At 42.7% G+C, this 20,665-nt stretch overlaps 1 protein-coding gene across 4 annotated transcripts in view; it reads right to left on the bottom strand.

Annotated features, from left to right (window-relative positions):
- Positions 1 to 20,665, bottom strand: part of ANKRD13A (ankyrin repeat domain 13A) — a 76,981-nt gene that overhangs the window by 39,242 nt on the left and 17,074 nt on the right. For all 4 annotated transcript variants that reach the window (XM_056528915.1, XM_056528933.1, XM_056528923.1 and 1 more), the window contains 4 exons: positions 4,814 to 4,957; positions 3,966 to 4,155; positions 1,642 to 1,708; positions 1,447 to 1,528 (listed from right to left, as the gene is read on the bottom strand). In XM_056528915.1, coding sequence (XP_056384890.1) covers positions 1,447 to 1,528; positions 1,642 to 1,708; positions 3,966 to 4,155; positions 4,814 to 4,957 — 483 coding nt within the window. The remainder of the gene's footprint in view (positions 1 to 1,446; positions 1,529 to 1,641; positions 1,709 to 3,965; positions 4,156 to 4,813; positions 4,958 to 20,665) is intronic.

Genomic DNA, 20,665 nt, shown 5'->3' with positions numbered 1-20,665 from the left:
CTGTGGGGGAAGAGCGTTTTGTTGTTGTTGGTTGGTTGGTTGTCTATGCAACATCTTACAGAAGTCACAGAACCCTCTTTTCTTACATCCGAGCAGGTGCAGCAGGATTTTCCTAACCTCTATTCCTGCTCCTAATGGTTATACTTGGTCAAAGACCACCTTTGAATGGGTCTGCAATTCGTTGGTCCCTTTCGTCACGCAATAATCTTCATTCATAGTTTATTGAATTCCTTCTCTTCAGGCCAGAATTCCCCCTTTTACTTAGCTGAATAGGAGAGAGATCATCGGATGACCTTCACAGGTGAGCAGAGACGGGATATTTACACTAACTTATTAGGTGTCAATTTAGATTCAGATGGTGGACTTTAAAAGGGGTATTCCACCCACAGACATCTTCACCGTCACGCCACCTCCCACAGACATGAATGGAGAGGGCGTGGCGTGATATCATGAGGGGGCATGGCGTCAAGCCTCTAGTCCCGGAAACTCAGAAGTTTCTGAAACTAGAGCAGCAGCCCGGCACAGAATGCCGGGTGCTGCACAGAGATTGCGGGGGTCCCAGCGGAAGGCTCCCTGCCATCAGACATCTTATTCCCTATCCTTTGGATAGGAGATAAGATGTCTATGGGCAGAGTACGTCTTTAGCCCCTTGTGCTGTGACTGGTACAATATTCCATGTGTCAGGGATGCCATATTTTAGCAGATTTCAGGACTAAAGCAGGGTGCCTATCCCTTGATCACAAGCCTTGTTCCTGTTGCATCTATGTGAGATTCTCTTGTTATCTTACAAGTTGTCAGTGTAAGATAACACTGTGGAAACAGACCTCTCCTCCATTGCTATCCATGTTTTACAAAATCCAGGAGATCATGAGGACTGAAAACCTGACAGTCTTTATTGAAAGCTTATGAGAAATTTCTCAAATCTTGGCATTACTGGTCTGAACCAACCAGGTGAGTGTACCAGTGCACCAAGGGGCTAGGCAACACCCATAGTGCCCCAAAGAGACATTTTAAGAGACTTAAGTGTGGGTTGGTGATGCTGTCAGTTGCCCTTTAAGTCAAGATTTACCAAGTACAAGTACATTGGTAAACTCTGAACTAATTAAAACCAAATCTAAATATAAAAGTGCACCATAACAAAAGAGCTATAAAAAATAGCTAGAAAAGTCCCAAGTTGGCTAAACCAACTGTCCTAAATCATTGATATAATATTGGTGAGGGTTTAACTCTCAGAAACCTAGACAATTTGCCTACTATAGAGACCAGAGAACTATGTCACCATATCAGCAGAATTGAAGTAGATGCATTTACATTATATGCAGCCATTTAATTATTATTACTGTATAGAGAAATACATGATATAATATGGCATTATTTTAGTGGTGCAGTATAGCTTTACAGTAAACAAAACAAAGGAATAAAATACAAGAAAATAGATCGCGCTACCTTTATACCGAGACTTTTCTTCCTCTGTTAAATGTTCCGTCCGTGTTTTTGTAACAACATTTACATTATTTGCTGAGTAAACCTTATAATAAAAAATAAAAAAAATCATAATTTCCACACAAAAACTAAGGAAATGAATGTGACTATAACTATACAATTGTTTATGGATGCCACACAAACACACACAGGAATTACCTTTGCTTCATAGCCATTAACAGATTCTTCTTTGTCTGTCCTCCAACCCCAGAATCCAGACTTCGTTCTAAAGAGATAGAATTAGCCAATGGTGAGAATAAATATTTATTTAGCCAAATACATATCTAGGAACACACATCTTGTAGTAGATAGATTAATAGATTAAAACTGCATAAACACATACTTGTTTGCACCATAAGGTAACTGTATGGCATGGTTTAAAACAGCCTTTGCATGAGTTACAGTTACCCAATAAGCACTTGGGAGCCCACACTCAGTGTTCATGCTTTTCACTATACAATTTTAACCCCTTAAGGACCCATTTGGGCCTTAAGGACTCAGGCAATTTTATTTTTACGTTTTAGTTTTTTCCTCCTCGCCTTCAAAAAAATGATACCTCTTTTATATTTTCATCCACAGACTAGTATGAGGGCTTGTTTTTTGCGCAACCAGTTGTCCGTTGTCATGCCACTCACTCACTTTAACATAAAATGTATGGCGTGACCAAAAAAATACTATGTGTGGGGAAATTAAAAAGAAAAAATTGCAATTTTGCAAATTTTGGAAGGTTTCGTTTTCACGCCGTACAATTTACGGTAAAATTAGCATGTGTACTTTATTCTTTGGGTCAATATGATTAAAAGGATACCCATGATAACATACTTTTCTATTACTGTTGCACTTTAAAAAAGGAGTACGTTTAAAATCCCCCTATTTTGAAGACCTATAACTTTTTCATTTTTCCGTATAAGCGGCGGCATGAGGACTCATTTTTTGCGCCGTGATCTGCACTTTTTATTGATACCATATTTGCTTATATAAAACTTAATACATTTTTTATAAATTTTTTGGGAATAAAATATTATAAAAAAGAAGCAAATTTTTGCTTTTTTTGCATTCACGCCGGTCACCATACGGTATCATTAACATAATATTTTAATAGTTCGGATATTTACGCACGTGGCGATACCAAATTATATATATATATATATATATATATATATATATATATATATATATATACAGTGGTCCCTCAACATACGATGGTAATTCGTTCCAAACGACCCATCGTTTGTCGAATCCATCGTATGTTGAGGGATCCGTGCAATGTAAAGTATAGGAAGCTGTACTCACCTGTCCCCGCCGCTCCGCACCAGGTCCTCACCGCTCCCGCTGCTGTTCCAGGGACTCCCGATGCTGTCCCGCTGCTCCGGTGTCTTCTTCGCGATCCTCCGGTGTCTTGCGCATCTTCTGCAGGGTCCGGGCCTCGCTTTCAGGTGACGTTATTACGCTGTTGCGCCGGCGCGGCGTGCGTAGTGACGTAATAACGACGCCGGAAAGCAAGGCCCGGACCCTGGAGAAGATGCGCAAGACACCGGAGGATCGCGAAGTGGACCCGGAGCAGCGGGAATAGGTAAGTGAACCTGCCAGGGATGCTTAAACTGCTATCCGACAGCAGCATAACCATTTGGCGCTGTCGGATAGCAGTTAATGCGATGGCCCTGACATATAAAAGCATCGTATGTCGATGCTGACATCGACATGCGATGGCCTCTGAGAGGCCATCGTATGTCGATTTTATCATATGTCGGGGCCATCGTAGGTCGGGGGGTTACTGTGTGTGTATATTATATATATATATATATATATATATATATATATATATATATATATATAAAAATTATTTTTTGACACTTTTTGGGGGTGAAATAGGGAAAATGGGACAATTTACGTTTTTATTGGGGAAGGGGGTTTTTCAAATTTTTTTACTTTTATTTATTTTTTTATTTTTAAACTTTACTCATTCGATTGCTAATACTGTTCAGTGCTATGCACAGGACATAGCACTGATCGGTAATATTGGTCATCTTCTGCTCTGATCTGCTCGATCGCAGACCAGAGCAGAAGACCCGTGGAAGGCAGCAGAGGCAGGTGAGGGGACCTCCGTCTGCCGTTCTGGATGATCGGATCACCGTGGCAGCGCTGCGGGCGATCGGATCATCCATTTTAGTGTCCGCAATGCTGCAGATGCAGTGATCTGTATTGATCACGGCATCTGAGGGGTTAATGGCAGACATCCGCGCGATCGCGGATGTCCGCCATTACCGGCTGGTCCCTGGCTGTTATCAGCAGCCGGGACCTGCCGCGCATGACCCGAGCATCGCTCCGATGCTCGTGGTTATGTATAGGACGTAAATGTACATCCTGGTGCGTTAAGTACCACCTCACCAGGATGTACATTTACGTCCTGCATCGTTAAGGGGTTAAAATCCCATCACTACTGGTATAAGTATAAATCTGCATATTGTTGTACACTGGATTACCTTTCAAAGGCAATTGAACTTGTATCCAAAGAGGTGTTAATAACAGGGGAGGTGAGTCTCTTGCTAACTTCCCGCTCTGCTGGCTGCATGGAATCCAGAGTAATGCCCTCTATTTCTTGTGAGATATCAAAGCGCTCCTTTGTGACAGTCCTGTCATCATGGTTGATCTCCATCAGCTCTGCCCAGTTATCTGTGGACATTGCAAGTCTGTTTGTTTCTTCAAAGCATTAACTGGGAAATTAGATTTAAAAATCTCTCAACATGAACAAAAGCCTTATCCTTATTTAGCGCTTTATGTAAAAGGTTTATTTTATAGAAAGAACTTAATCATTTGTCCAAGCATACAAAATAAAATTACTATAAACAGTTATAATAAACTGTTTATTCACCTAAAGTTGAATAAACTACATAATGTACTATAAATGTCTCCATACACTGACACACTAGGGTAGGACTGCTGCTCTATTCAGTACACACAATATGGCAACAGTACCCACGCATCCATGTCTCATTCCTTCAACTTTGGAATTGGTCATCATTAAAAAGGACACTGCTACATCCATCACCAGGACCCTAAGATGGTCTATTCAGTCAGGAGTTATAAAATGTTATTAATGGCAGCCATGTCAGGTGTCACCTAACTTCTCAAGTATCAGAGGGGAAAAAACAAACAAACAAACACAAAGGAACTACCAAATATTATAAATATTTATTTATAAATATTTTTCATATAAAAAGGTCAACACAAAAACATATTGCAAGTACCATGATTGGTCGGTATATTGTCCTTTAACTATAAATTATACCTGTAAAGAAACCAAAAATGTCAATAATATGTCAGATCTCACCTTCCTCTTTAAATATAAAGCTATGTTTTCCTCGGATCCAACTCATGTTTTCAAAACCTAACAGGGTAGCATCAACACGGAGCTTGGCACCACTTTTCCAAATCCGGCAAATGTCACTGGGGCACACCCTGGACAACAATGGAACTACAAGAGAATGGAAAGAAGATGTCTACATTTTAACTTTGAATGTTTTAGTCCCCAAACATTAAAACACAGAAACTGGGAAAAAGCCCAAAAAAGAAAAATGTTGCTTTTTGTTACAGAATTTTTTTTATGTCTCAAGTAAATATTGTTGGCATCAGTGCTGCACCACTGTTTCTCTATCCTACAGTAGTGCACTACGGTTAATGCAATTGTTAACCCTTCTCTAGAAGCTAGAGCTTTGTTCGGTTTTCCTCCCGAAGTCTGAAAAAAAAAAAAAAATAGTTCTACTCACGTCCCACGAGTTCCATTTATGGAAAATCAGATAAACTAATGTACCATAAGCATAGGGTATTTGATTCACATCCACAAATACAAAAAGCCCCAAAGACTCCACAAAGAAAAAATTTGCCACCCCACCCTAACTTTTATTGTTGTCTTTTAACCCCTTAAGAACTACGTTTTATTTTTTATTTTTTTTATTTTCCTCCTCACCTTCTAAAAATCATAACGCTTTCAGTTTTCCACCTACAGACCTATATGACTGCTTGTTTTTTGCGTCACCGATTTTATATTTCATAACAACATCAATCATTTCACCACAAAATCTACAGCGAAACAAAAAAAAAAAAAAAGTATTTGTGGGAAATAATTGAAAAAAAATTATGCAATTTTCAAATTTTTGTCCGCTTCCGTTTCTATGCAGTGCATTTATGAGTAAAAATTACACCTTATCTTTATTCTGTAGGTCCATATGGTTACAAGGATACCTAATTTATATAGGTTTTATTTTATTTTACTACTTTAAAAAAATTATAACTACATGCACCAAAATTAGTATGCTTAAAAATTTCCTCTTCTGACCCCTATAACTTTTTTTTTTATCGTTACCATTTTAGTTTTGATGAGACTTTTTGATCACTTTTTATACATTTTTTTAGGGTATACAAAGTGACCAAAAATATGCAACTTTGCACTTTGGTATTTTTTTACCTAACGCCATTGACCATGCGCTTTAATTAACATTATATTTTTATAGCTCGGACATTTACGCATGCAGCAATACCACATATATTTATGCTTATTTTTGTAAATATATATAATTTTTTTAATTTTTATGGGAAAAGGGAGGTTTGTTTTTTTAAGTCCCCATAGGGGACGATTACATGCAGTCCTTGGATTGGATGGTATAGCATTAATCAGTGTTATCAGTGCTACATTCCTCCAGCCTGCCACGGCTGGCTGGAGCAGCAGATCCCCGAGGAGGCAGGTAAGGGTCCTATCGCCGTCCTCTCAGCTGATCGGGACACCACGGTTTTACTGCGGTGGTCCCGATCAGCACTGCAGAGACTGTTTTACTTTCATTTTAGATGCCGCGATCAACTTTGATTGCAGTGTCTAATGGGTTAATGCCTGGCATCACCGTGATCGGTGATGTCCGGTGTTAGACACAGGATGACCCTGCTGTGATGCGGGTCAGCTCCTGAGCCCGCATTATAGAAGGGGAGCGGGTGCAGGGCATACAGGTACGCCATGCATCCTTAACCCCTTAAAGACCCAGGACGTACTAGAACGTCCTGGCACCCTGGGCTTTAAGGACCCAGGACGTACTAGTACGTCCTGGTGTTTCTCCGGTCTCTGCCGCGCCCCGGGCAGAGATCGGAAGCGGATGCCTGCTGAAATGCTTCAGCAGGCATCCAGGGCAAACGCCGAGGGGGGCCATGTAGGCCCCCCATGTCGGCGATCGCCGCAAATCGCAAGGGAAATCGCCCTTGCGATCTGCGGCGATAACGGGCTGATCGGGTCTCTGGGACCCGACCGCCCGGTAATTTCGCATGATCCTGGCTGTCACAGACAGCCAGGACCATGCTGAAGACTAGGAGCAAGGTGGCAAGCCTGCCACCTCCTCCGATCCCCTGCGATCCGTTGGTTAGTTAACCGACCAATCGCAGGGGAGGGGCGGTTACTTCCTCCCGTCCTGCCCAGCCCCTTGAAGTCCGGAGAGGACGGGAGGAAGACCGGAGGATGCGGCGGGGGACGGGGGAGTGCTGGGGTCCGGCCCCGGTACTTACCTCGTCCCTGAAGACCCGGATCCCGGCGAGGAAGATGGCGGCGGCGGCGACAGGTGAGTATATCTTCACGTAAAGCGACATGCCGTAAAGCGACATGCATTGCTGTAATGGGACCCTGTAAACTACAACTCCCAGCATGCCCAGACAGCCCTTGGCGTCTGGGCATGCTGGGAGGTGCAGTTTTGCAACATCTGGAGGTCCACAGTTTGGAGACCACTGTGCCCTTCCAGATGTTGCAAAACTACACATCCTCAGCATGCCCTTACTGTCCAGGCATGCTGGGAGTTGTAGTTCTGTAACATCTGGCCCTTCAGATGTTGCAGAACTACAACTCCCAGCATGCCTGGACAGTTTTGGCATACTGGGGGTTGTAGTTTTGCAACATCTGGAGGGCTGCTGCTTGGACACCACTACACAGTGGTCCCCAAACTGTTCTCCTTCAGCTGTTACGTAACCACTACTCCCAATATGCCCTTCGGCTGCCTGGGCATGCTGGGAGTTGTGGTTTTGCAACAACTGGAGACACACTGGTTGGGAAACACTGTGTTTCCTAACTCAGTGTTTCCCAACCCGTGTGCCTCCAGCTGTTGCAAAACTATAACTGCCAGCATGCACTGATAGACTGTGCATGCTGGGAGTTGTAGTTTTGCACCAGCTAGAGGTCCCCCCCTTGTTAATGTACAGGGTACATTCACATGGGCAGGGGGCTTACAGTGAGTATCGGGCTGCAAGTTTGCGATGCAGCAAATTTTGCGCGGCAGCTCAAACTCGCAGCGGGAAACTCGCTGTAATCCCCCGCCCATGTGACTGTACCCTAAAAACACTACACTACACTAACACAAAATAAAATAAAAAGTAAAAAACACTACATATACACATACCCCTACACAGCCCCCCGCCCCTCCCCAATAAAAATGAAAAACGTCTGGTACGCCACTGTTTCCAAAATGGAGCCTCCAGCTGTTGCAAAACAACAACTCCCAGTATTGCCGGACAGCCGTTGACTGTCCAAGCATGCTGGGAGTTTTGCAACAGCTGGAGGCACCCTGTTTGGGAATCGCTGGCGTAGAATATCCCTATGTCCACCCCTATGCAAATCCCTAATTCAGTCCTCAAATGCGCATGGCGCTCTCACTTCGGAGCCCTGTCGTATTTCAAGGCAACAGTTTAGGGCCACATATGGGGTATCGCCGTACTCGGGAGTAATTGCCAAACAAATTTTGGGGGGCTTTTTCTCCTTTCACCCCTTATGAAAAGGGGAAGTTGGGGTCTACACCAGCATGTTGGTGTAAAAAAAAAAAATGTTTACACTAACATGCTGGTGTTGCCCTATACTTTTCATTTTGACAAGAGGTAAAAGGGAAAAAAGTCCCCCAAAATTTGTAATGCAATTTCTCCCGAGTACGGAGATACCCCATATGTGGGCGCAAAGTGCTCTGGGGGCGCACAACAAGGCCCAGAAGGGAGAGTGCACCATGTACATTTGAGGTGATTTGCACAGGGGTGGCTAATTGTTACAGCGGTTTTGACAAACGCAAAAAAAAAAACACATGTGACCCCATTTCGGAAACTACACCCCTCACGGAATGTAATGAGGGGTGCAGTGAGAATTTACCCCCCACTGGTGTTTGACAGATCTTTGGAACAATGGGCTGTGCAAATAAAAAATTTGTACAGCCCACTGTTCCAAAGATCTGACAGACACCAGTGGGGGGTAAATGCTCGCTGTACCCCTTGTTACGTTCCTCAAGGGGTCTAGTTTCCAAAATGGTATGCCATGTGGAGGTTATTTTGCTGTCCTGGCACCATAGGGGCTTCCTAAATGCGACATGCCCCCCGAGCAAAATTTGCTCTCAAAAAGCCAAATATGACTCCTTCTCTTCTGAGCATTGTAGTTCGCCCGTAGTGCACTTCAGGTCAACTTATGGGGTACCTCCATACTCAGAAGAGATGGGGTTACAAATTTTTGGGGGTATTTTCTGCTATTAACCCTTGCAAAAATGTGAAATTTGGGGGGAAACATTTTAGTGACATTTTTTTTTTTTTTTTTTACATATGCAAAAGTCGTGAAACACCTGTGGGGTATTAAGGCTCACTTAATTCCTTGTTACGTACCTCAAGGGGTCTAGTTTCCAAAATGGTATGGCAAGTGGTTTTTTTTAGCTGTTCTGGCACCATAGGGGCTTCCTAAATGCAACATGCCCCCCAAAAACCATTTCAGAAAAACGTACTCTCCAAAATCCCCTTGTCGCTCCTTCGCTTCTGAGCCCTCTACTGCGCCCGCCGAACACTTTACATAGACATATGAGGTATGTGCTTACTCGGGAGAAATTGGGCTACAAACACAAGTAAAAAATTTCTCCTTTTACCCCTTGCAAACATTCAACAATTGGGTCTACAAGAACATGCGAGTGTAAAAAATGTTGATTTTGAATTTTCTCCTTCACTTTGCTGCTATTCCTGTGAAACACCTAAAGGGTTAACACACTGCTCTGACTGAGTCTAGCTGAAGCTGGGTCTGTATTCTAAAGTGTGGTATTATTAAGTGTTACATTTGAGAAGTTTTATAAGCAGAAGTTCATGTGCTAAGTATACTGTGGATCATTGTTTTCCAAACAGGGTGTCTCCAGCGGTTGCATAGCCCTTGCATTTTTTTTTTTTTTTTTTTTTCCTCCTGTCTGTAGCACACCTGGGGGAGGGGTTAATTGATTAACTGCTCTCAGGTGTATAAAACTAACTGGGAAACTCTGTGAGCCCTGCTCTGACTGAGTCTAGCTGAAGCTGGGTCTGTATTCTAAAGTGTGGTATTATTAAGTGTTACATTTGAGAAGTTTTATAAGCAGAAGTTCATGTGCTAAGTATACTGTGGATCATTGTTTTCCAAACAGGGTGTCTCCAGCGGTTGCATAGCCCTTGCATTTTTTTTTTTTTTTTTTTTTTCCCTCCTGTCTGTAGCACACCTGGGGGAGGGGTTAATTGATTAACTGCTCTCAGGTGTATAAAACTAACTGGGAAACTCTGTGAGCCCTGCTCTGACTGAGTCTAGCTGAAGCTGGGTCTGTATTCTAAAGTGTGGTATTATTAAGTGTTACATTTGAGAAGTTTTATAAGCAGAAGTTCATGTGCTAAGTATACTGTGGATCATTGTTTTCCAAACAGGGTGTCTCCAGCGGTTGCATAGCCCTTGCATTTTTTTTTATTTTTTTTTCCCTCCTGTCTGTAGCACACCTGGGGGAGGGGTTAATTGATTAACTGCTCTCAGGTGTATAAAACTAACTGGGAAACTCTGTGAGCCCTGCTCTGACTGAGTCTAGCTGAAGCTGGGTCTGTATTCTAAAGTGTGGTATTATTAAGTGTTACATTTGAGAAGTTTTATAAGCAGAAGTTCATGTGCTAAGTATACTGTGGATCATTGTTTTCCAAACAGGGTGTCTCCAGCGGTTGCATAGCCCTTGCATTTTTTTTTTTTTTTTTTTTTCCTCCTGTCTGTAGCACACCTGGGGGAGGGGTTAATTGATTAACTGCTCTCAGGTGTATAAAACTAACTGGGAAACTCTGTGAGCCCTGCTCTGACTGAGTCTAGCTGAAGCTGGGTCTGTATTCTAAAGTGTGGTATTATTAAGTGTTACATTTGAGAAGTTTTATAAGCAGAAGTTCATGTGCTAAGTATACTGTGGATCATTGTTTTCCAAACAGGGTGTCTCCAGCGGTTGCATAGCCCTTGCATTTTTTTTTTTTATTTTTTTTTCCCTCCTGTCTGTAGCACACCTGGGGGAGGGGTTAATTGATTAACTGCTCTCAGGTGTATAAAACTAACTGGGAAACTCTGTGAGCCCTGCTCTGACTGAGTCTAGCTGAAGCTGGGTCTGTATTCTAAAGTGTGGTATTATTAAGTGTTACATTTGAGAAGTTTTATAAGCAGAAGTTCATGTGCTAAGTATACTGTGGATCATTGTTTTCCAAACAGGGTGTCTCCAGCGGTTGCATAGCCCTTGCATTTTTTTTTATTTTTTTTTCCCTCCTGTCTGTAGCACACCTGGGGGAGGGGTTAATTGATTAACTGCTCTCAGGTGTATAAAACTAACTGGGAAACTCTGTGAGCCCTGCTCTGACTGAGTCTAGCTGAAGCTGGGTCTGTATTCTAAAGTGTGGTATTATTAAGTGTTACATTTGAGAAGTTTTATAAGCAGAAGTTCATGTGCTAAGTATACTGTGGATCATTGTTTTCCAAACAGGGTGTCTCCAGCGGTTGCATAGCCCTTGCATTTTTTTTTTTTTTTTTTTTTTTCCCTCCTGTCTGTAGCACACCTGGGGGAGGGGTTAATTGATTAACTGCTCTCAGGTGTATAAAACTAACTGGGAAACTCTGTGAGCCCTGCTCTGACTGAGTCTAGCTGAAGCTGGGTCTGTATTCTAAAGTGTGGTATTATTAAGTGTTACATTTGAGAAGTTTTATAAGCAGAAGTTTAGAAAGCAGGAGTTGTAAGCAGGACCCACTGTAACTGTAAGTATTACACTCCCTTGATAAAAGTAGTTTTTCTTAATAGTTAATAACAGCTGTTTGTCACCAAGGATATGGACAGCAGGATTGGAGGTTTTCTTCAGTGCACATTGTGCCACATGTATACATCTCTGGAGCAGCAGCTTCAGGGTGCATACCGCTGTGACAAATGTGAGCATGTTGCCCACCTGGAAGCTCGTATTAGAGATCTAGAGGAGCAAAATGCAACATTGAGGGCGATTGACAATCTTACAGAGCAAGCAGTTAGTGGGGCAGAAATGGAGGTTGGAGAAACTAGCCAGGAGGCCCAAGTAGGGAGCTGGGTTAATGTAGTTAGAGGGACTGGAAAGGGGGCAAGGAAAAGGAAGGTCACTTCTGCTTCTGATCTCCCAAGTAAAATTGCCAAGTTGGGCGATGATGCGAGGGCCTCAGTATCAGAGATGGCAACCCTAGTGGATACTGGTCTCCCTAACAGCCGGGGGAACAGCTCAACTAGTAGTGTGGGGGATGGTAACGCAGGTAGGCCAAGACAGTTAGTTGTGGTAGGGGACTCTATAATCAGGAAGACGGATAGAATAATTTGTCGCCAAGACCACCTCAACCGAATGGTTTGCTGTCTCCCTGGTGCCAGGGTTCGGCATGTGGTGGAAAGGGTGGACAAATTACTAGGGGGGGCTGGGGATGACCCAGCTGTCGTGGTCCATGTGGGAACCAACGACAGAATACATGGTAGGTGGAGGTCCTTGAAGAATAATTACAAGGAACTAGGTGCCAAGCTGAAGGGAAGGACCTCTAAGGTTGTGTTCTCTGGAATACTTCCTGTGCCATGCGCATCGCAGGAAAGACAGCGGGAGCTTAGGGAGTTAAATGCATGGCTTAAGTCGTGGTGTGAGGGGGAAGGGTTTGGGTTTTTAGAGCACTGGGCTGACTTTTCATTGGGGTACAAACTCTATTCTACGGATAATTTGCACCTGAATGGAAGGGGGTCTGCTGTGCTGGGGGAGAGAATCCTGGAAGGGGTGGCTGAGTATTTAAACTAGGTGAGTGGGGGGAGGATAATAAAGCAAAGAAAGCAGACAGTGGGATGGATAGGTTAGAGAGGGGTCAGGACATAATGGCGGGTGGAGAGGAGTCCTGTGGGGGGAGGTTAAGAACAGTGGATAAGGAGATTCATGCGTTACAAACCAGCTGTAAAAATAAATGTAGCCCGAAAAATTGTAATCCCAATAATTCAAAAAATTCCATTAGCCCCAATAACTCAATAACTACAATAAGCCCCATTAACTCAAAAAATACCATTAGCCCCAATAACTTAAATAACAACGTTAGACGCAATAACGTAAAAAATCCCATTAGCCCCAATAACTTAAATAATAACGTTAGACCCAATAACTCAAAAAATCCCATTAGCCCCAATAACTTAAATAGTACAATTAGCCCTTATAACTCAAAAAATGACATTAACCCCAATAACTCTGAAAATCCCATTAGTGAGACTATATGTGTAAAACTTAATGGAAATGTAAAGTGTATGTTCACAAATGCCAGAAGCCTAGCAAATAAAATGGGGGAGCTTGAGGCCTTGATACTGGAGGAACATATTGATATAGTTGGGGTCACTGAGACATGGCTGGACTCCTCGCATGACTGGGCTGTCAATCTGCAGGGGTTTACATTGTTTCGCAAGGATAGAATGAACAGAAAAGGTGGTGGAGTCTGTCTGTATGTAAGAAGTGGTATGAAAGTCAGTGTGAACGATGCCATAGTGTGTGATGATTCTGAGGAGGTGGAATCACTGTGGGTAGAATTACAAAAGGAGGGAAATACTGAAAAAATAATATTTGGTGTAATTTACAGACCCCCTAATATCACTGAAGAGATAGAAGGTCGGCTGTATAAACAAATAGAGAGGGCCGCCCGGGCAGGTACAGGGGTAATAATGGGAGATTTTAACTATCCAGATATAGATTGGGGCCGGGGGTTGGCTAAAACTACAAAGGGGAGAAAATTCCTAAATTTATTGCAGGATAATTTTATGGGCCAGTTTGTGGAGGACCCAACAAGAAGTGATGCCTTGTTGGATCTGATCATTTCCAACAACGCAGAGCTGGTTGGTAATGTAACTGTGCGGGAAAACCTTGGGAATAGCGACCACAATATAGTTACTTTTGACTTAAAATGTAGAAAACAAAGACAGACGGGGAAAGCAAAAACATATAACTTTAAAAAGGCAAATTTCCCTGGGCTGAGGGCTGCACTACAGGACATAGACTGGGGGGAGGTGTTGTCAAATACTGATACAGAAGGTAAATGGGACATCTTTAAATCAACTCTAAATAACTATACAGCTAAATATATACCAAAGGGGAACAAATATAAACGATTAAAACTAAATCCTACATGGCTGACAAATGAGGTTAAAAGAGCAATAAACAACAAAAAAATAGCCTTCAAAAAATACAAATCTGATGGGTCAGCTATAACATTTAAACAGTACAAGGAGCTTAATAAAATCTGTAAAAATGTAATAAAAACAGCAAAAATTCAAAATGAGAGACAGGTGGCCGAAGAAAGCAAAACTAATCCTAAATATTTTTTTAGATATATAAATACAAAAAAACCAAGGACAGAGCATGTAGGACCCCTTAATAATGATAATGGGGAGGTTGTCACGGGCGATCAAGAGAAGGCGGAGCTACTGAATGGGTTCTTTAGTTCTGTATATACTATGGAAGAAGGAGCTGACATTGGTCATGTCAGTGCTGGTAACACATCATATAATGTATTGAACTGGCTTAATGTAGAGATGGTACAAGGTAAGTTAAGTAAAGTAAATGTAAGCAAATCTCCAGGACCGGATGGACTACACCCAAGAGTTCTTAGAGAGGTAAGTTCAGTAATATCTGTACCCTTGTTCATGATATTTAGAGATTCTCTGGTGTCTGGTATTGTGCCAAGGGACTGGCGCAAGGCTAATGTGGTACCAATCTTCAAGAAGGGCTCTAGGTCTTCGCCAGGCAATTATAGACCGGTAAGTCTAACGTGCATTGTGGGTAAATTGTTTGAAGGACTTATAAGGGATTACATACAGGAATACATAGGGGATAATAGTATTATAAGTGATAGCCAGCATGGGTTTACTAAGGATAGAAGTTGTCAAACCAATCTAATTTGCTTTTATGAAGAGGTGAGTAGAAGCCTTGACAGAGGAATGGCTGTGGATATAGTGTTTCTGGATTTTGCCAAAGCATTTGATACTGTCCCTCACAGACATCTGACAGGTAAGTTAAGGTCCTTGGGCTTGGAAACTTTAGTTTGTAACTGGATTGAACACTGGCTCATAAATCGTACCCAGAGAGTGGTGGTAAATGATTCGTACTCTGATTGGTCCCCGGTTATTAGTGGTGTACCCCAAGGTTCAGTACTGGGCCCGCTGCTGTTTAATTTATTTATCAATGATATAGAGGATGGTATTAACAGCTCTGTTTCTATCTTTGCAGATGACACCAAGCTTTGTAGCACAGTACAGTCTATAGAGGATGTGCATAAGTTACAAGATGACTTGGATAGACTAAGTGTCTGGGCATCCACTTGGCAAATGAGGTTCAATGTGGATAAATGTAAAGTTATGCATCTGGGTACTAATAACCTGCATGCGTCGTATGTCTTAGGGGGGATTAAACTGGCAGAGTCACTGGTAGAGAAGGATCTGGGTGTACTTGTAGATCACAGACTACAAAATAGCATGCAATGTCAGGCTGCTGCTTCCAAAGCCGGCAGGATATTGTCATGTATAAAAAGAGGCATGGACTCGAGGGGCAGGGACATAATACTCCCCCTTTATAAAGCATTGGTACGGCCTCACCTGGAATATGCTGTTCAGTTTTGGTCGCCTGTTCATAAAAGGGACACTGCGGAGTTGGAAAGGGTGCAGAGACGCGCGACTAAACTAATATGGGGCATGGAACATCTTAGCTATGAGGAGCGATTAAAGGAGTTACAATTGTTTAGTCTTGAGAAGAGACGTTTAAGGGGGGATATGATAAACGTATATAAGTATATAAATGGCCCATACAAAAAATATGGAGAAAAACTGTTCCAGGTTAAACCCCCCCAAAGGACGAGGGGGCACTCCCTCCGTCTGAAGAAAAGGTTTAGTCTAAAGGGGCGGCACGCCTTCTTTACCGTGAGGACTGTGAATTTATGGAACGGTCTACCTCAGGAACTGGTCACAGCAGGAACAATTAACAGCTTTAAAGCAGGGTTAGATACATTCCTGGAACAAAACAACATTAATGCTTATGCAGAATTATAAAACTACATCCCTTTCCCTTATCCCCTTACATCCTTCCCTTCAATCCCCTGGTTGGACTTGATGGACGTATGTCTTTTTTCAACCATACTAACTATGTAACTATGTAACTATGTAACTTACTGAATGTCATTTTGTATACTTTGGGGGGTGCAGTTTTTATAATGGGGTCATTTGTGGGGTATTTCTAATATGAAGACCCTTCAAATCCACTTCAAACCTGAACTGGTCCCTGAAAAAAAGTGAGTTTGAAAATTTTGTGAAAAATTGGAAAATTGCTGCTGAACTTTGAAGCCCTCTGGTGTCTTCCAAAAGAAAAAACACGTCAATTTTATGATTCAAACATAAAGTAGACATATTGTATATGTGAATAAAATAAAATTAATATTTGGAATATCCATTTTCCTTACAAGCAGAAAGCTTCAAAGTTAGAAAAATGCAAAATTTTCAAATTTTTCATCAAATTTTGGGATTTTTCACCAAGAAAGGATGCAAGTTACCACAAACTTTTACCACTATGTTAAAGTAGTATATGTCACGAAAAAACAATCTCGGAATCAGAATGATAACTAAAAGCATCCCAGAGTTATTAATGTTTAAAGTGACAGTGGTCAGATGTTCAAAAAATGGCCGGGTCCTAAGGTGTAAAATGGCTGGGTCCTTAAGGGGTTAAAGGGGTATTCCAGGAAAAAAAAATGATATCAACTGGCTCTAGAAAGTTAAACAGATTTGTAAATTACTTCTATTAAAAATGTTAATCCTTCTAGTAGTTATCAGCTGCTGAAGTTGAGTTTTTCTTTTATGTCTGATCACAATGCTCTCTGCTGACACCTCTGCTTGTCTCAGGAATGGTCCAGAGTAGGAGCAAATCCCCATAGCAAACCTCTAATGCTTTGGACAGTTCCTGACACAGGCAGAAGTGTCAGCAGAGAGCACTGTTAGACAGAAAAAAACAACTCAACTTCAGCAGCTGATAACTACTGGAAGGATTAATATTTTTTAATAGAAGTAATTTACAAATCAGGACATGGTTATGAAAGAGTTAATTGAGCTTAAGTGTACCGAGACAGGACGTAGAATTGACAACTTAACAAAATCCGAAAGAGTGGCTCTCAAAGAGTTGAAGGAAAATAAAAATTGGATTATTTGATCGGCGGACAAGGGGGGGGGGGGGCTGTCATTTGTATGGATACAGATCTTTATTGTATGCTCAATAAAATCATTTTAAATGATCAAATTACATATACTCTCATTGCATACAATCCTACAACCCTTTTTTCTATCAAATTAGAATCAATATTACGGGATGGCTTATCCTTATGGGTTCTTTCACAAAAAAAATTTGATTACATGCAGGTTACTAACCCTACTACACCTATCTTTCATTCATTACCTAAAATTCATAAGGACCGATTCCCACCTCCTATGCGACCCATAGTGGTGGGAATCGGTTCCCTTATTGAACCCCTATGTGAATGGGTCGATTCCCTTCTTCAACCCCTAGTTTCCACCTGTCCTAGCCATATAAAAGATTTTCAACATTTGTTGTCGATAATGGACAAAATTAAATACATACATACATCTTATTCATGGCTTACCATGGACATCGAATCTCTTTATTCTTCTCTGCCACATTCACTCTCTCTTCGCGCTGTCTCGGACATTATACACAATTTTTCTGTGATGACTTGTGCCAGTTTATTCTAGATGCATTATCGTATATTTTGACTCACAATTTTTTCAGTTTTCAGGATCAATTTTATGACAGGTGCCTCAATGGGGGCTAAATCTTCCCTGTCAGTGGCTACATTTTTGTCCACTGGTGGGAAATGCAATACCGTATATACTCGAGTATAGGCCGAGTTTTTCAGCACGATTTTTCGTGCTGAAAACACCCCCCTCGGCTTATACTCGAGTGAACTCCCCCACCCGCAGTGGTCTTCAACCTGCGGACCTCCAGAGGTTTCAAAACTACAACTCCCAGCAAGCCCGGGCAGCCATCGGCTGTCCGGGCTTGCTGGGAGTTGTAGTTTTGAAACCTCCGGAGGTCCGCAGGTTGAAGACCACTGCGGCCTTCAACATCATCCAGCCCCCTCTCACCCCCTTTAGTTCTGAGTACTCACCTCCGCTCGGCGCTGGTCCGGTCCTGCAGGGCTGTCCGGTAAGGAGGTGGTCCGGTGAGGAGGTGGTCCGGGCTGCTATCTTCACCGGGGAGGCCTCTTCTAAGCGCTTCGGGCCCGGCCTCAGAATAGTCACGTTGCCTTGACAACGACGCAGATACGTCGCTGTCAAGGCAACGGCTCTATTCCGGGCCGGAAGCGCGGAGAAGAGGCGCCCCCGGTGAAGATAGCAGCCCGGACCACCTCCTCACCGGACCACCTCCTTACCGGACAGTCCTGCAGGACCGGACCAGCGCCGAGCGGAGGTGAGTACTCAGAACTAAAGGGGGTGAGAGGGGGCTGGATGATGTTGAAGGCCGCAGTGGTCTTCAACCTGCGGACCTCCGGAGGTTTCAAAACTACAACTCCCAGCAAGCCCGGACAGCCGATGGCTGCCCGGGCTTGCTGGGAGTTGTAGTTTTGAAACCTCTGGAGGTCCGCATGTTGAAGGCCGCAGTGGTCTTCAACCTGCGGACCTCCGGAGGTTTCAAAACTACAACTCCCAGCAAGCCCGGACAGCCGATGGCTGCCCGGGCTTGCTGGGAGTTGTAGTTTTGAAACCTCTGGAGGTCCGCAGGTTGAAGGCCGCAGTGGTCTTCAACCTGCGGACCTCCGGAGGTTTCAAAACTACAACTCCCAGCAAGCCCGGACAGCCGATGGCTGCCCGGGCTTGCTGGGAGTTGTAGTTTTGAAACCTCTGGAGGTCCGCAGGTTGAAGACCACTGAGGGCGAATGATGAGAAGAGGATGATGAAGGGGGGGGGGGGTGTGGGGATGATGAAGGGGGGGGGTGTGGGATGATTACAAGGGGATGATGAAGGGGGGATGTGTGGGATGATAAGGGGATGTGTGGGATGATGACAAGGGGATGATGAAGGGGGGATGTGTGGGATGATGACAAGGGGATGATGAAGGGGGGATGTGTGGGATGATAAGGGGATGTGTGGGATGATGACAAGGGGATGATGAAGGGGGGATGTGTGGGATAAGGGGATGTGTGGGATGATGACAAGGGGATGATGAAGGGGGGATGTGTGGGATGATAAGGGGATGTGTGGGATGATGACAAGGGGATGATGAAGGGGGGATGTGTGGGATGACGACAAGGGGATGATGAGGATGTTAATGACGGGTCTGGATGATGACAGGGGGGGATGAGGTATTTCCCACCCTAGGCTTATACTCGAGTCAATAACTTTTCCTGGGATTTTGGGTTGAAATTAGGGGTCTCGGCTTATACTCGGGTCGGCTTATACTCGAGTATATACGGTATATATTTTGTGACAATAACCCGTTTTCCTTCCATATCGTTTGGTATGGGAGATATGTGGATGATGTCATCATAATTTGGTAGTCCTCTGAACATCATGCATCCTTGTTTGTTGATTACGTTAATAGCAATCCTCATAATTTATTCTTTACATTTACCTGGCACAAGTCGTCCACTCCTTTTCTTGATATTTTACTTGAAACAAAGCAGGAACGTGTTCACACTTCTACATATAGAAAGTCCACGGCAGGCAACACCATCCTGCGGGCGGAGTCATGTCACCCCAAACACACAGTACTTGCTGTCCCTGTAGGTGAACTAACTCGTGCCCGCAGGAATTGTTCCACGGAGGAAGCTTTTCAAATTGAGTCGAAAAATATTTTTCATCGCTTACGACACAGGGGTTATCAACCCTGGTGTCTGAATAGAGCTAAATGCAAGGTTCAATCAAAAACTAGGAGATAATCTTCTCATTCCTAAATCCAAATTTGCAATTTCTAACTCCTTATCCAAACCTACATTTGTAACAACTTATAGCCTTGAATTTAATAACATTAAACACATTATTAATACATTTCTACCAATTTTATGCCAAGATACAATTTTGAATAAATATTTGCAGAATGGTATAAATTTTTCCAGTAGACGGGCTCCAAATTTAGGTAATCTTCTATCTCCCAGTGCCTTACCCCCCTCCACTCTCTGCCAGTTCTTGCCCTTCATGGCTTAAATTAGAAGGATTTTTCAAATGCCGTTTGTCCAGGTGCGTTGTGTGTGAACGGCAGTTAAGACCTCTATAATACAGGTTCCAGATTCGATACCTGTTCCTATCAAATGTTTTATTAATTGTGAGTCCACTTATGTAGTGTATAAAATAGATTGCAATAGCTGCCATGTTTCATATATAGGCAGCACTAAAAGATCTTTAAAAAAACGAATTCAAGAACATCTAAGGGGCATTAACGGCATTTCTAACACTAACGCATCGAATGTATCTAAACATTTTAAAAATGTTCATGGTGGCAAGGTCTCCGATTTCTCATTTTCAAGCATTGAAGTTGTGTGCTTACCAGATGGGGGAGGTGATCGTTTAAAATTGTTACATAACAGAGAAATATTTTGGATTTATTCCTTACGTACCTTTCAACCGCATGGTCTGAATTTAAAGTCAGACGTTATTCTGCATTATTGATACTCTCTGCAACTCTAAATTAAATAAAAATGTCTCTTTTTTTTTGATGGGCATGTTAAACATAGTTGTTATGGTTGCAATTTTTGCATCTAGTTTCCTATATATACGGGCAAGAAAGAAAATATTTTATTTTTGTATTGTAACTAGATATTGTATTATGCTGTATTTGTCTGTATCCCTGATGTCCAGCTGAAGGGTATCTGCAA

This window comes from Hyla sarda, chromosome 1, assembly GCF_029499605.1.
Source record: "Hyla sarda isolate aHylSar1 chromosome 1, aHylSar1.hap1, whole genome shotgun sequence".
Lineage (NCBI taxonomy): Eukaryota > Metazoa > Chordata > Amphibia > Anura > Hylidae > Hyla > Hyla sarda.
This window is presented reverse-complemented; position numbering and strand designations above follow the sequence as displayed.